At 47.9% G+C, this 15629-nt stretch overlaps 1 protein-coding gene across 1 annotated transcript in view; it reads left to right on the top strand.

Moving 5' to 3' along the window:
* The window catches only part of LOC139266116 (sterile alpha motif domain-containing protein 15-like), a 283681-nt gene that overhangs the window by 14825 nt on the left and 253227 nt on the right, over window positions 1-15629 (top strand). The window contains exons 5-7 of the mRNA XM_070883964.1: window positions 2188-2250; window positions 11347-11409; window positions 13002-13064. Of these exons, the coding sequence (XP_070740065.1) occupies window positions 2188-2250; window positions 11347-11409; window positions 13002-13064 (189 nt within the window). The remainder of the gene's footprint in view (window positions 1-2187; window positions 2251-11346; window positions 11410-13001; window positions 13065-15629) is intronic.

Here is a 15629-nt window from a genome sequence, read left to right on the forward strand (position 1 = left end):
CTTTAGTTAGAAAGAAGAGGGCAAAGGGTAGCTAGTGGGCAGCAAACACTCTTGAGGGGGGCGGGGGGGTGTTGTATTGAGTTACTTTTTCCTCCATCAAGCCTGGATTTTCTTTCCCGTACGGAACATAGAAACATAGAAAACATAGAAAGTAGGTGCAGGAGTAGGCCATTTGGTCCTTCGAGCCTGCACCACCATTCAATATGATCATGGCTGATCATGCAACTTCAGTACCCCACTCCTGCTTTCTCTCCATATCCCTTGATCCCTTTAGCCATAAGGTCCACATCTAACTCCCTTTTGAATATATCTAATGAACTGGCCTCAACAACTTTCTGTGGTAGAGAATTCTACAGGTTCACAATTCTCTAAGTGAGGAAGTTTCTCCTCATCTCGGTCCTAAATGGCTTACCCCTTATCCTTAGACTGTGACCCCTGGTTCTGGAATTCCCAGGACCCAATTTCCTGTGGGGCACGACCAAATCTTTGCTCCGGTGCAAAAATGGGTCACTGCGCACAGTCATAAGAACATAAGAAATAGGAGCAGGAGTAGGTCATATGGCCTCTTGAGCCTGCTCCGCCATTTAATAAAATCATGGCTCATCTGATCATGGACTCAGCTCCAGTTCCCCGTCCGCTCCCCATAACCCCTTATCCCCTTATCGTTTAAGAAACTGTCTATTTCTGTCTTAAATTTATTCAATGTCTCAGCTTCCACAGCTCTCTGAGGCAGCAAATTCCACAGATTAACAAACCTCTGAGAGAAGAAATTTCTCCTCATCTCTGTTTTAAACGGGCGGCTCCTTATTCTAAGATCATGTCCTCTAGTTCTAGTCTCCCCCATCAGTGGAAACATCCTCTCTGCATCCACCTTGTCAAGCCCCCTCAGAATCTTATACGTTTCGATAAGATCACCTCTCATTCTTCTGAATTCCAATGAGTAGAGGCCCAACCTACTCAACATTTCCTCGTAAGTCAACCCCCTCATCCCCAGAATCAACCTAGTGAACTTTCTCTGAACTGCCTCCAAAGCAAGTATATCCTTTCATAAATATGGAAACCAAAACTGCACGCAGTATTCCAGGTGTGGCTTCAGCAAAACCCAGTATAGCTGTAGCAAGACTTCCCTGCTTTTATACTCCGTCCCCTTTGCAATAAAGGTCAAGATACCATTGGCCTTCCTGATCACTTGCTGTACCTGCATACTAATCTTTTGTGTTTCATGCATAAGTACCCCCAGGTCCCGCTGTACTGCGGCACTTTGCAATCTTTCCCCATTTAAATAATAATTTGCTCCTTGATTTTTTTCTGCCAAAATGCCTCACAATTTCCAACATTATACTCCATCTGCCAAATTTTTGCCCACTCACTTAGCTTGTCTATGTCCTTTTGCAGATTTTTTGTGTCCTCCTCACACATTGCTTTTCCTCCCATCTTTGTATCGTCAGCAAACTTGGCTACGTTACGCCCAGTCCCTTCTTCCAAGTCGTTTATATAGATTGTAAATAGTTGGGATCCCAGCACTGATCCCTGCGGCACCCCACTAGTTACTGGTTGGCAACCAGAGAATGAACCTTTTATCCCAACTCTCTGTTTTCTGTTAGTTAGCCAATCCTCTATCCATGCTAATATGTTACCCCGAACCCCGTGAAATCTTATCTTCTGCAGTAACCTCTTATGTGGCACCTTGTCAAATGCCTTCTGGAAGTCCAAATACACCACATCCACTGGTTCACCTTTATCCACCCTAATGTGCAATTAGCCAATTAGCGCCACTGCTAACCTCCCGCGGAATTTTGCGGGAGTCAGTAGCGGTACCTTGCCTGGTCGAAAAGTAATTTGCCCCCCAGTTAGCATCCCCAGGGGCCACTAATGGTTTTCGCCCAAAGTCTATACACTGGAGCTTAATGCCAAGTTTCGCTGACACAACATCGTACCATCGATGGACTTTGCACTGAACATTATGTAACAGGCACTGAACCCTGTAAATGCCAAGCATGGGGCCACCTACAGGTAAACGTTAACACTGTTAAATTAAATTTTCCCATTGACAGAGCCTGACTATGGGGGATTTCAATGCAATTTGAGATGGAAAGTTGCAACACACACAGCATTTGTCATTTATAATGAATTATTGGAACAGCAGGTGATTTTGTTAACTGAAATATTTTTGTTTTCTCCATTCAGAAATACTCGTGCCATGGACTGATTTGGAGTTGTTCGACCCGAAGGTCACACATGCAGCGGAAGGTAAGCATCCAGCTCAGCACCACTGTGTTCGGGAATTAACTGTGAGTTGCAGATCTGCTGCGACTGAGCAATATTCAGGTGGAGCAGGGTGAGAAGGCAAAGGGGAAAATTGGACCCAAGCGAAGAGAGGGAGGGTAGAGAGGCAGGGAATGGGAGGAGGGCAGGAGGGAAGTGGGGGGAGGGGGAGAGGTCTTGGGAATGGAGGTGGAAGGGGCGAATAGGAGCAAGGAAGGGGAATGCTTGGTTAGGAATGGGGAATAGTGAAGGTTGGTGAAGGGGGAAATGTGAGGACATAAGGTGAGAAGCGGGCATCAAACGCTCTTAGTTGTGTTGAGCCGGCGGGGATGTTTCAAGCTTGAATTTTCTTTCCAGTGAGGACCAGTTCCCTGTGTTCCCAGAGCCTGATTTCCAGCTTAATGGGGGAGGGGTGAAGGGATATCTGTGCCCTACTCTACCCCCCTGAATTTCTGCACAGTGGGGCGCTGGGGTTGTTCCATTCCTAGGGGTGAGTTATCTGAATAGTGGGGAGGGGGGAATGGGGCGGGGATTCTCAGTCCCGACTTCGTGCTTAGGGTGGGGATTGGTGGGAACTCTGGGATATATTTAGGAAAGAGATTTACAGGGCTGGAGGGAGATGGAATTTCTGTCCATGCCGGGAAACAAAACTTTCAGATTATCGGGAATGGTCTGTGAGCTCCTGTTTCGGGAAGTTAAAATCACGTTGCCCCAGCAAGTGTGGTCGGAGGCTTCCTGTGGCTGGATGCCTTCAACCTGGAAAATTTCTTTGACTCTACCTGGTGGTCCTGGAGGTTCGGATGCTTGTGGTCCTTGGGGCTCTACGCAAAGACCAGTGTAGATGCACATGTATCCCAGGATCGTACGGGTTTCGTACGCAGTGCAAGATTTCTAAATCTCTGGCATTGAATTGACAGCAAGACCAATTCTTTTAAAACAATTTGGAATAAGTTTATTAAACACACACACATGCAAATAGCTTATCAAACACAACAGCAATCTATTAGTGTCCGACGGACTCTACTTAATTACAACGGGTACAATGATCTTACAATAAAAAAGGTATAAAAAGGTATACTTTACTTCCTCTGGCAAAGCACACGGCCTGCTCCTTTGTATGTAGAGGGAGGTCCTGCTTTTTTCCATGTGCTTAAGAAAAGAGAGACCCAACAATCTTTGGCTTGAGTTTTTATACCTCTTAAGGCCTTAGGGCTAGCTTTTACACTTTTATGCAGATCGGCCAAAAAGGATGTTAAAAATGGGTTTTCAGATCGCCGGCTTGTCGCACATTCTGAAAGCATCTAGTCTCCATTTTTTAAATTGGGAGTTACCGCGAGCGATATGAAATGGGCGGGTAGCGATAAATCTCTCTGACCTTCTGCCATAAAGCGCGCCGTCTTTAGCAACGGCATGGCAATGCTTGATTTCCGCGAATCAGGAGGTCAAGGATCATCATTACATGTGTGGAGGAGGAGACAAAGAGAGAGGAGCTGAAGGGACTGAAGGCATGTGTGGTGTGTGATTGCTTGGCTGTTGTTGGAGGCACGAGGGAGATTCACCAGCAGCAAAAAGCCTGCGAAGCACCAAGAACATAGTTGGCACTGAGTTTTTGTCCAACAAATAAGATATAACATGGAAGGGATGGAGGAGGCCCTGGAGCTGGTAGCCAGGAACACTGGTGGCAGAAGGCTCCCAGTGGGCCTGGAGCGCGGCACTGCACCCCAAGGTGCCGCAGCCCCATTGCCAACCACACGTGAGAGCCAGGAGCAACATCTTACTTCTGGCTCGGAGGACGTTCCCACCTCGGGACCGTCCTCTCCCATATCGTTCCAAACAGCGTTTGGGCCATCATCCCCCCCAATGAAGCAATGCCTGAGGAGCTCCTCAGCCAGGCGGCTTGGAGTCAGGAGGGGAAGGGGTAGAGATGGGGAGGAGAAGTGGGGGGGAGGGTTGGTTTTTACAGAAATACTGATGATTTCAGACAAATGTTCAGTTTAAATGTTTTTATTTAACAAAACCTTTTTGCGTATTGGCTCAGATAGCTGCACCATTTCACGCTGGTGATTCCTTAACATCAAAGGGTATAATTACACTTAACTTCAATCAACTTAAACTTTTAACACTCACCAAGGTGATGCTCACCATTGATGTTAGACCTGCACACCCAGCAGTGTGTCAGCCTTGTAAATACCACCAACGTTCTTTCAGGCAAAGCGCTCATTGATGAGCTCCTGACATAAGACTCTTGCAGCTATCATGCCACCACGGGCCCTTTCATGCGGTCTACGGAGGGCGGGGCATGGCTTCTGCATCAGCCTGATTGTCTGGGCCGATGTCAGCGTCCACCTTGTCTTCCTCTTCCTCTCTCTGGTGAGATGGACTGTCAGACTCTTCAGGCAATTCTTGACCCCTCCTGATAGCCAAGTTGTGCAGCATGGAGCACACCACCACGAATTGGGATACCCGCTCAGGGTGGTATTGGAGCTCGCCTCCTGAGTGGTCCAGGCATCTAAAACGCTGCTTAAGCACCAATGGTTTTTCTCCTCGATATTGCGAGTGGCTCTGTGTCTCTCATTGTATCGCCTCTCTGCTTCTGTGTGGGTGTTTCACGCGGGGGGGTCATCAGCCAGGTGGTGAGGCCATATCCTTTGTCACCAAGTATCCAGCATTGACCTTGTAACTGATTGTTTAACAAGCCAGATACAGTGCTCTCACGCAGGATGTGAGCATTATGGAAGCTGCCCGGAAATTGAGCATTCACTGCCAGTATAATTTGCTGGTGGTCGACAACGAGTTGGACATTCAGGGAGTGGAATCCCTTGTGGTTCCTGAAAAAGTGCCACATCGTGATGTGCATACAGTCTATTGCTCCCTGCACCTTGGGGAAGTTTGCAATTCTGGAGAATCCTCGAACCCTCTCAGTCTGTGCCTCCCTGGTCATAGGGAAGCTAATCAAGTCCCTCCTGCATGCATACAGGACTTCAGTGACCTGTCAATGCAGCAATGTGTGGCATGCTGAGACAGACCCCAAATGTCACCAGCTGAGGCCTGAAAAGAACCTGATGCGTAGAACGACAGTGCCGCGGTGACTTTGACCTCAACGGACAGTGTAGTACTGATGGTGCTGGCAGGCTGCAGATCTCCCTCAGTGATAATCTCTTTGTGGAAGTGCAGTCTCCGAAGGCAGGTGGTGTCGGGCAAGTCGAGGTAAGAATGCTTCTCCCTGTACTTGTGGGGGGTGTAATGTATGGTCCTCCTCATCAGTCTGGCACGTCTTACATTGGGCACATAATGCTGTGGAGCGTACTTAGGGCATCTTGAGTCTGCAGCTTGTAATTGGTCATCAGGAGAGAGTGAGAAAGGACAGGCCCCATTGCAATAGCTCTCTGTTTTCTACCGATTGGTCACAAAGAATGAATGATCCAACGAAGACACCTATTAATTTCCAATCATTCACAGTATGATAAAGATGTTGTACAGATGTTCACATCACCTCCAAAGACCTCCAGAGTACATCTGAACTCCCCCGAGGTTGAAGCAGAGCAGCCTTTTAAATGATGCGACATGTGATGTAGAACATGGCATCCATAACTGGTTAGTTCCACTTTTTCCGGGTGTTTTTTTGGGTGAGCGATATTGTGGGCGATATGTGTTTGAGGTGGTGAAAGTGACACTGGGCGATCTCCTGGCCATTAGTTTTGGCAAATGTGATCTTTACGACAAAAAAAAGTGGGCGGTCAGTAATATTGAATCTCAGCATTAATTCCGTGCGGGAACTAACGCTGGGCGATATTATGGGCGTTGATTTCGCCCATTCTGATGATTCCGCCGAAAAAAATTGGGCGGGCGGTATTATTTTTTCCCAGCCTTACGCACATGGGGAAAGTAACACTCGGCGATAAAATAGAAACATAGAAACATAGAAAATAGGTACAGGAGTAGGCCATTTGGTTGATCAATCACCTCAGTACCCCTTTCCTGCTTTCTCTCCATACCCCTTGATCCCTTTAGCCGTAAGGGCCACATCTAATTCCCTCTTGAATATATCTAACGAACTGGCATCAATAACTCTCTGTGGTAGAGAATTCTGTGGTAGAGAATGCCCGTCAATTTCCATTTTGTGGCTAAATGGGCAATATATGGGCGTTATACGTCATTTCCGCAGTAAAATGGATGTTAAGTGTGAAGTTAAGCATGTAAAAAAAGTGGAAAATCTAGCCCATAGTTTCTCAGAAAGCCTCAGGATTGGGATTAGGTCCCAGGGCTGTTCCTGATTGGCTGCTCCTCATACATGTTTGTGCCTGGAGGCCTAGTGCCATTCATTGATTAGGTTAATGGCTTTCCACTTAACATCTCTTCTAGTCTGCTGAGTTTCAAAGCCATGCTTCCTTTGTAACTTGAACTCTGCCCGGCCAGGAGACATGAACTTGGGGGAAGATATCCATTTTGTCTCTTCAAACTTGCCTTTTCGTATAATCTACACTTTTAACATTTATATATTTATATACACAGATTCAATTTTATCATTACTAAACACTTTTATTTTTGCAGCAACGTCGGCTGGCCCAACCAATCAAAGTAGGGGGATCCCCATTTATACTTATGGTAATTCGGTATGGACAGAGCAGCCATAAGTATGCATGGGAGTACTCACAAAAACACTGAAAATAACTAAAAAAACAACATCACATATTTCAACTGAATAAAAATGGAATTTAATTAATTATTTTTTTTTTGAAATATAAATTTACATATATTAAAGGGTCCAAAATTAAATTTACCTTATTAAATAGGATTTTAAATGCTTAAATGTTTTTTTAAAAATGTATTTTTCTTTACTTTAAAAGTCTTACGCTGATAAAAGCAAGCCTTAAGCCTACTTTTTTACCCAGAATTTGAAGAACATTCGCTTGGCAGGGGGTGGGGCAAATGGCCCGACTCTTCGCCCGCGGAGGCCCTTTAGTTTCACAGGCGTGCGATGTGTCAACAGAATTTTAGATAGGTTGCAGGTGTCGGGTTTAGGCGCATGCACTTCGCGGAACTTGCAGGGACCCCACAGGCTTCTGCACACCCGGTACGCGCCCATGGAGAGCACGAATTCAGGCCCATTGTGCTGCTGCTGTTATTGAGCAGTTAGCTACAATGAATGAATTGGAGAAAGTAGGTAATTCTCAAATATTCAGTGGGCTGAAAATTCGGGGCGGTAAGAGCCGCGAGGCGGGACAGCCTGTGCCCGGTGCAGAAGTCCCGCCCCGTGAGTTATATTGGCCTTACCGCCCCCCCCCCCCGACTGGAACTGCAGCGCAACATCTCGCACTTCCTGTCGGGGGCGGGGCTGGGGCAAAATGGGACATGGATTTTCCAGAGCTATGCAGAGGGACAGGTCGCGCTGGTGGGGAGACAAGGCCCTCCCCTTCAATCAAAGGGAGGGCCATGCTGCCGACTCTGCGGGTGGACCATCGGGGAACAAGGTACCGGGCTGCAAGATGGCGGCACGGACCCCACGATCGGCGGTGAAGAAGGCCGCGACCGGTAAGTCGACCATTTTGAGATATTTCACCGCAGCTCTCTCCTTTTAATTTGCGCCCCACGAGTGGCCTGCAGCCCAGCACGCGCCCCATGGAGGTGTCGCGTGCGTCACCAGCAGCAGCTCCTCAGGACGCTAACGGAGATTCTCGCTCCTGGGCGAAAATGGGTTGCTGCACATAATGGTGACACCATCTCTGTCAGCGCAGTGGCCCGGGGCGTGAGCGGGGCGTTATCGGTTAGAGCGCCGCGGTTAAACTCCCGTGGAATATGACAGGAGTCAGTAGCAACGCCGCACCAGGCAAAAAGCCGTGCGCACCCCATTAGTGCCCCCCGACCCGGGTCACTGACGGGAGGCACAAATGACCGGAATTTTTCCTCCAAAGTCTATATACTGGACCTTAATGCCAGGTCTCGCTGCACAACACCATACCATTGATGGGTTTTGCAATGAATGTTATGTCATCAGCATCATAGACAGTCCCTCGAAATCGAGGGTGACTTGCTTCCACTCTAAGAATGAGTTCTCAGGTGACTGAACAGTCTAATGCGGGAATTACAGTTTCTGTCACAAGTGGGACAGACAGTGGTTGGAGGAAAGGGTGGGTGGGGAGTCTGGTTTACCGCACGCTCCTTCTGCAAAGCAGTAAACCTGAGGACTGGAAGAAATTTAGAATTCAGCAGGTTTTAATTAGGAGGGGGAAAATAGAGTATGAGAGGAAGCTTGCAGGGAACATAAAAACTGACTGCAAAAGTTTCGATAGATATGTGAAGAGAAAAAGATTAGTGAAGACCAACATAGGTCCTTTGCAGTCAGAATCAGGTGAATTTATAATGGGGAACAAAGAAATGGCAGACCAATTGAACAAATACTTTGGATCGGTCTTCACTAAGGAAGACACAAATAACCTTCCGGAAATACTAGGGGTTCGAGGGTCTAGTGAAAAGGAGGAACTGAAGGAAAGCCTTATTAGTCAGGAAATTGTGTTAGGGAAATTGATGGGATTGAAGGCTGATAAATCCCCAGGGCCTGATAGTCTGCATCCCAGAGTACTTAAGGAAGTGGCCCTAGAAATAGTGGATGCATTGGTGATCATTTTCCAACAGTCTATCGACTCTGGATCAGTTCCTATGGACTGGAGGGTAGCTAATGTAACACCACTTTTTTAAAAAGGAGGGATAGAGAAAACGGGTAATAATAGACCGGTTAGCCTGACATCAGTAGTGGGGAAAATATTGGAATCAATCATTAAGGATGAAATAGCAACGCATTTGGAAAGCAGTGACAGGATCGGACCAAGTCAGCATGGATTTATGAAGGGGAAATCATGCTTGACGAATCTCCTAGAATTTTTTGAGGATGTAACTAGCAGAGTGGACAAGGGAGAACCAGTGGATGTGGTGTATTTGGACTTTCAAAAGGCTTTTGACACGGTCCCACACAAGAGATTAGTGTGCAAAATTAAAGCACATGGTATTGGGGGTAATGTACTGATGTGGATAGAGAACTGGTTGGCAGACAGGAAGCAGAGAGTCGGAATAAACAGGTCCTTTTCAGAATGGCAGGCAGTGATCAGTAGGGTGCCGAAGGGTTCAGTGCTGGGACTCCAGCTATTTACAATATATATCAACGATTTAGATGAAGGAATTGAATGTAATATCTCCAAATTTGCAGATGACACTAAGCTGGGTGGCGGTGTGAGCTGTGAGGAGGATGCTAAGAGGCTGCAGGGTGACTTGGACAGGTTAGGTGAGTGGGCAAATGCATGACAGATGCAGTATAATGTGGATAAATGTGAGGTTATCCACCTTGGTGGCAAAAACAGGAAGACAATATTATCTGAATGGTGACAGATTAGGAAAAGGGGAGGTGCAACGAGACCTGGGTGTCATGATACATCAGTCATTGAAGTTTGGCATGCAGGTACAGCAGGCGGTGAAGAAAGCAAATGGCATGTTGGCCTTCATAGTTAGAGGATTTGAGTATCGGAGCAAGGAGGTCTTACTGCAGTTGTACAAGGCCTTGGTGAGGCCACACCTGGAATATTGTGTTCAGTTTTGGTCTCCTAATCTGAGGAAGGACGTTCTTGCTATTGAGGGAGTACAGCGAAGGTTCACCAGATTAATTCCCAGGATGGCAGGACTGACATATGAGGAGAGACTGGATCAACTGGGCTTTTATCCACTGTAGTTTACAAGAATGAGAGAGGATCTCATAGAAACATATAAAATTCTGACAGGATTGGACAGGTTAGAGGCAGGAAGAATGTTCCCGTTGCTGGGGAGTTCCAGAACCAGGGGTCACAGTCTAAGAATAAGAGGTAAGCCATTTAGGACTGAGATGAGGAGAAACTTCTTCACTTAGAGAGTGGTAAACCTGTGGAATTCTCTGCCACAGAAAGTTGTTGAGGCCAGTTCGTTAGATGTATTCAAAAGGGAGTTAGATATGACCCTTACGGCCAAAGGGATCAAGGGGTATGGAGAGAAAGCAGGAATCGGGTACTGAGGTTGAATGATCAGCCATGATCTTATTGAATGGTGGTGCAGGCTCGAAGAGATGAATGGCCTGCTCCTGCACCTAATTTCTATGTTTCTGTTGCCTGCGCTTGTTTGCTGCATGCTCTCAGCGATGAGACTCGAGATGCTCAGTGCCCTCCACTTTGGGCGGTCTTAGTGCTGGGACTCCCAGGTGTCAGTGAGGATGTTGCATTTTTTCAAGGAGGCTTTGAGGGTGTCCTTGAAGTGTTTCCTCTGCCCAGCTGGGGCTCGCTTGCCGTGTTGAAGCGCTTGCTTTGTGAGTCTCGTGTGAGGCATATGGAAGATGTGGCCCGACTAACGGAGCTGATCGCGGGTGGTCAGTGCTTCGATGCTGGGGATATTGACCTGGTGGGAACACTGACGTTGGTGCATCTGACCTGCCAATGGATTTGCAGGATCTTGCGGAGGCAGCGCTGGTGATACTATTCCAGGGTTTTGAGGTGCCTGCTGTACATAGTCCATGTTTCTTCGCCATATAGGAGGGCGGGTTTCACTACTGCTCTGTAGACCATGAGGTTGGTGCTGGGTTTGAGGTCCTGGTCTTCAAAATCTCTCTTCTGGCATACTGATGGTTGTATTGGACCTCATCGTCGATGTCTGCCTTAGTTGACAGTTGGCTCCCGAGGTATGGAAAATGGTTCACGTTGCCCATGGCCTCATCGTGGATTTTGATAACCAGGGGGTAGTGCTGTGTGGCGCGGGCAGCTTGGAGAACTTTTGTCTTACGGATGTTTCGTGCAAGGCCCATGCTCTCGTATGCTTCAGTGAAGGTATTGACGATGGCTTGGAGTTCGGCCTCTGAGTGTGCGCAGACCCTGTAAATGCCAAGCACGAGGCCACCTACAAGTACAACTGGTAAATGTTGACACTGTTAAAATGAGTATTCACACTGACCAAGGGGGGTTTCAATGCAATTTGAGATGGAAAGTTGCAACACACAGCATTTGTCATTTATAATAGATTGTTAGAGCAGCAGATGATTTTGTTGACCGAGATATTTTTGGTTTGTCCATGCAGAAATACTCATGCAAAAACCTGAAGTGAAGGTGATTAAGCCGAAGCTAGCACATGAAGTGAAAGGTAAACATCCAGCTAAACACCGTTGGGTTCGGGAATTAACCGTGAGTTGCGGATCTGCTGCGACTGAGCAATATTCAGGTGAAGTAGGGTGAGAAGGCAAAGGGGAAAATTGGACCCAAGCGAAGAGGGGGAGGGTAGAGAGGCAGGGAGGGCAGGAGGGAAGTCATCATAGGAAGTCCCTCGAAATCGAAGACTTGCTTCCACTCGAAAAGTGAGTTCTCAGGTGACTGAACAGTCCAATATGGGAATTACAGTCTCTGTCACAGGTGGGACAGACAGTGGTTGAAGGAAAGGCTGCGTGGGGAGTCTGGTTTGCCGCACGCTCCTTCTGCTGCGTGCGCTTGTTTTTTGCATGCTCTCGGCGACGAGACTCGAGGTGCTCAGCCCTCCTGGATGCTCTTCCTCCATTTAGGGCGGTCTTGGGCCAAGGATTTAAAAAGATGGCGGATGGGATGGCAGCTCCCTAGGGAGCTCTCCCCAAACAAACTTCCCCCTGGCCATCTGCTGCCACCTTTCTCTCCCTCAATCCCCCCGCCCCCCCCCCCCCCCCCCACTGTTTAAACCCCTTCCCCGGCCTTAATAGTGGGTGCATATCCCGCCCCCCCAAAAGTATCTCCCTTATCCCTAAAATTCATGCGGCAAGTGCAGCTTCCTGGGCCCACTGCCCACCCTCCAATCAAGACTTACCTTCCAGATCGACCTCCCTGCTGCCAAGACCTTCCAACTGGACTCTCACTTCTCGCTCCCCATTGGCCGACTCAGCCGCTCCACCCGATCCCCGACGGCGGTGAACCTCTGACTTGCTCCGACCACAGGTTTGGGCCCTACCTTGTCTCTCCACCCTCACGCACGGGCCTTCCTCTCCCCGGTGACGTTGGGGCCTTCCTTCCTCCAGCGACGTTCAGGCCTTCATCCCTCCGGCGACGTTCAGGCCTTCATCCCTCCAGCGACGTTCTGGCCTCCCCCCGGCCGCTGGCCCCACTCAATGGCGGAGTCTCTATCGAGCACATGGTGTGCACAATGGCTGTGGCCACTCTAACCTCTCTGACCTCTCCTTCTTCCATGAAGTTGACCTCTGACCATCCTGGCAGAGATGTGGGAGGAAGAGGGGAGGACTTGGGAATGGAGGCGGAAGGTGTGAATCAGAGCGAGGAAGGAGAATGCTAGGTGAAGAATTGGGAACATGGAAGATTGGCGAAGGGGGCAAGGGGAGGGCATAGGATGGGGAGCGGGCAGCAAACACTCTTAGTTGTGTTGAGTTAGGGGGGGTTGATGTTGAGTTAGGGGAAGTTGTGTTGAGTTAGGGGGGGTTGTGTTGAGTTAAGGGGGCGTTGGGTTGAGTTAGGGGGGTTTGTGTTGAGTTAAGGGGGAGTTGTGTTGAGTTGGGGGGGGGTTGTGTTGAGTTAGGGGGGGGAGTTGTGTTGAGTTAGGGGAGTTTGTGTTGAGTTAGGGCGCGTTTCAGTGCAATTTGAGATGGAAAGTTGCAACACACACAGCCATTGTAATCTATAATTGACTATATTGAAAAGCGGATGATTTTCTTAATCAAGATATTTTCCTTACATTGCTTGTCACGTGTGTTTATTTTGCAGAAACACACGTGTCAAGGAATAAAGCGAAGGTGAATAAGAAGAAGCCCACACGTGCAACGCCAGGTAAACGTCCAGCTCAACATTGAGCGCAGGGCAGAAGTGGGGGAATGGGGCAAGGCGGGTAAGCAAGATGGACATATGGAGGGGACTTGGGGAAGGCATATGTAACTTGTGATTAGGAGTGTGGAAGGGGGAGGGTATCACAGAATCATAAAAGTTCACAGCACGGAAGGAGGCCATTTCGGACCATCGTTCCTGCGCCGGCCGACCAAAAGCTATCCAGCCTAATCGAACTTTCTAGCTCTTGGTCCGTAGCCCTGTAGGTCAGCACTTCAAGTGCACATCCAAGTACTTTTTAAATGTGGTTAGGGTTTCTACCTCTACCACCCTTTCAGGCAGTGAGTTCCAGACCCCCAACACCCTCTGCGTGAAAGAAATGCCCCTCAAATCTCCTCTAAACCTCCCCCCAATTACTTTAAATCTATGCCCCCTTGTTGTTGACCCCTCTGCCAAGGGAAGCAGGTCTTTTCTATCCACTCTATCCAGGCCTCTCATAATTTTATACACCTCAATAAGCGGCTGGATTTTCCCTACCTTTGCACTCCGGGTTTTGCCCCGGAGCTGCGAGAAATGGGGCGGCAAAGTCTTCTGCGCCCCGTCGCGATCCTTCGGTCCTGTTTGGCGGTGGTGCTTAGTAGTACCACCAGGAAGAGCTGCGCCTCACGTTGCGACACTGGCGCGAGTTTCGACTCGCACCCGACCCGTAAGCCCTGAAATGCGCCTCGCGATGACCGCCAGGAAAAACACAGCAGTCCAGTCCTGCCAGCGGCGGTGAGGTGGATAAACTGCAAAAAAGTTAAGTTCGAGTGTTTATTCTTTTATTTTTCTGTAGCCATTTGTGTTGTGGTGGTGTGGGCAATGTTTTTGGAATGTTTTGGTGATTTTTGGGGGGAGGGGGTTTCTCCTCTCCAAGGCCTCTCCCAGAGCGATCCTGGCCCCGCACATCATTTGGCGAGGTTCCCATTTTTGCACAGCGAAGGTTGTACAACGCCTCCTTTTGTGCAGCGTCCCTGACAAAAATCTCTGCACACAGCGCAAACATTACCAGGCGGTAATTTTCCCGCCCTGCCTCCGTTTTCGCCCCGAAAACGGCAAAACCGAAAATCCAGCTCAAGATCTCCCCTTAGCCTCCTCTGTTCCAAAGAAAACAATCCCAGCCTATCCAACCTTTCTTTATAGCTAAAATTCTCCAGTCCAGTCAACATCATCGTAAATCTCCTCTGCACCCTCTCCAGTGCAATCACATCCTTCCTGCAATGAGGTGAGCAGAACTGCATGCAGTACTCCAGCTGTGGCCTCACCCGTGTTTTATACAGTTCAAGCATAACCTCCCTGCTCTTATATTCTCTGCCTCGGCTAATAAAGACAAGTATTCAGTAAGCCTTCTTAACCATCTTATCTACCTGGCTTGCTACCTTCAGGGATCTGTGGACCTGCACTCCAAGGTCCCTTTGTTCCTGTACACTTCTCAGTGTCCTACCATTCAATGTGTATACCCTTTCCTTGTTAGCCCTTCTGAATTCCTGCAGTCTAAAGATTTCTTCTTCATTATCCAGCACACAGCCAATTTTTGTATCATCTGCAAACTTCTTTATCATACCCCCTATATTCAAGTCTAAATCATTGATATATATCACAAAAAACAAGGGACCCAGTACTGAGCCCTGCAGAACCCCACTGAAAATAGCCTTCCAGTCACTAAAACACCCATCAACCATTACCCTTTGCTTCCTACCTCTGAGCCAATTTTAGATCCAACTTGCCACTTTACCCTGGATCCCATGGGCTTTTACATTCATGACAATTCTGCCATGTGGCACCTTATCAAAAGCTTTGCTAAAATCCATTTACACTACATCAAACGCACTACCCTCATCGACGCTCCTTGTTACCTTCTCGAAAAATTCAATCAAGTTAGTCAGATATGACCTTCCCTTAACAAATCCGTGCTGACTGTCCATCATTATTCAGTATCTTTCCAAATGAAGATTTATCCTGTCCCTCAGAATTTTCTCTAATAATTTTTCCACCACCAAGGTTAAGCTGACTGGCCTGTAATTACTCGGACTATCCCTTTCTCCACTTTTACACAAAGCTACAACTTTAGCTGTCCTCCGGTCCTCCAGCACCACACTTGTAGCCAGAGAGGATTGGAAAATGATGGTCAGAGCCTCTGCTACTTCCTCTTTTGCCTCTCTTAACAGCCTGGGATACATTTAACCAGGCCTGGGGATTTATCCATTTTTATGGCTAAGCTCCTTAATACTTCCTCTCTCACTATGTTTATTTCATCTAATATTTCACATTCCTCCTCCCTGATTGCAATGTCTGCATCACCCCTCACTTTTGTGAAAACAGATCTGTGGTATTTCAGGGAGCTCACAGCACTCATAGCCTGAAGATGGCAGAATCTTCCAGAAGTCACCAGTCAGGTGACCTGGTCCCTTTATTATAAACAGCACTGGCTGCAGTGCCACAGGAGTCCACAGTGTGGAGCAACAGACATTACACTTCTCCCTCCTTAATGAAGAAGTAATTCTAACAAACAATCATCATACATAACTTGCA

This window comes from Pristiophorus japonicus, chromosome 6, assembly GCF_044704955.1.
Source record: "Pristiophorus japonicus isolate sPriJap1 chromosome 6, sPriJap1.hap1, whole genome shotgun sequence".
Taxonomy (NCBI): domain Eukaryota; kingdom Metazoa; phylum Chordata; class Chondrichthyes; family Pristiophoridae; genus Pristiophorus; species Pristiophorus japonicus.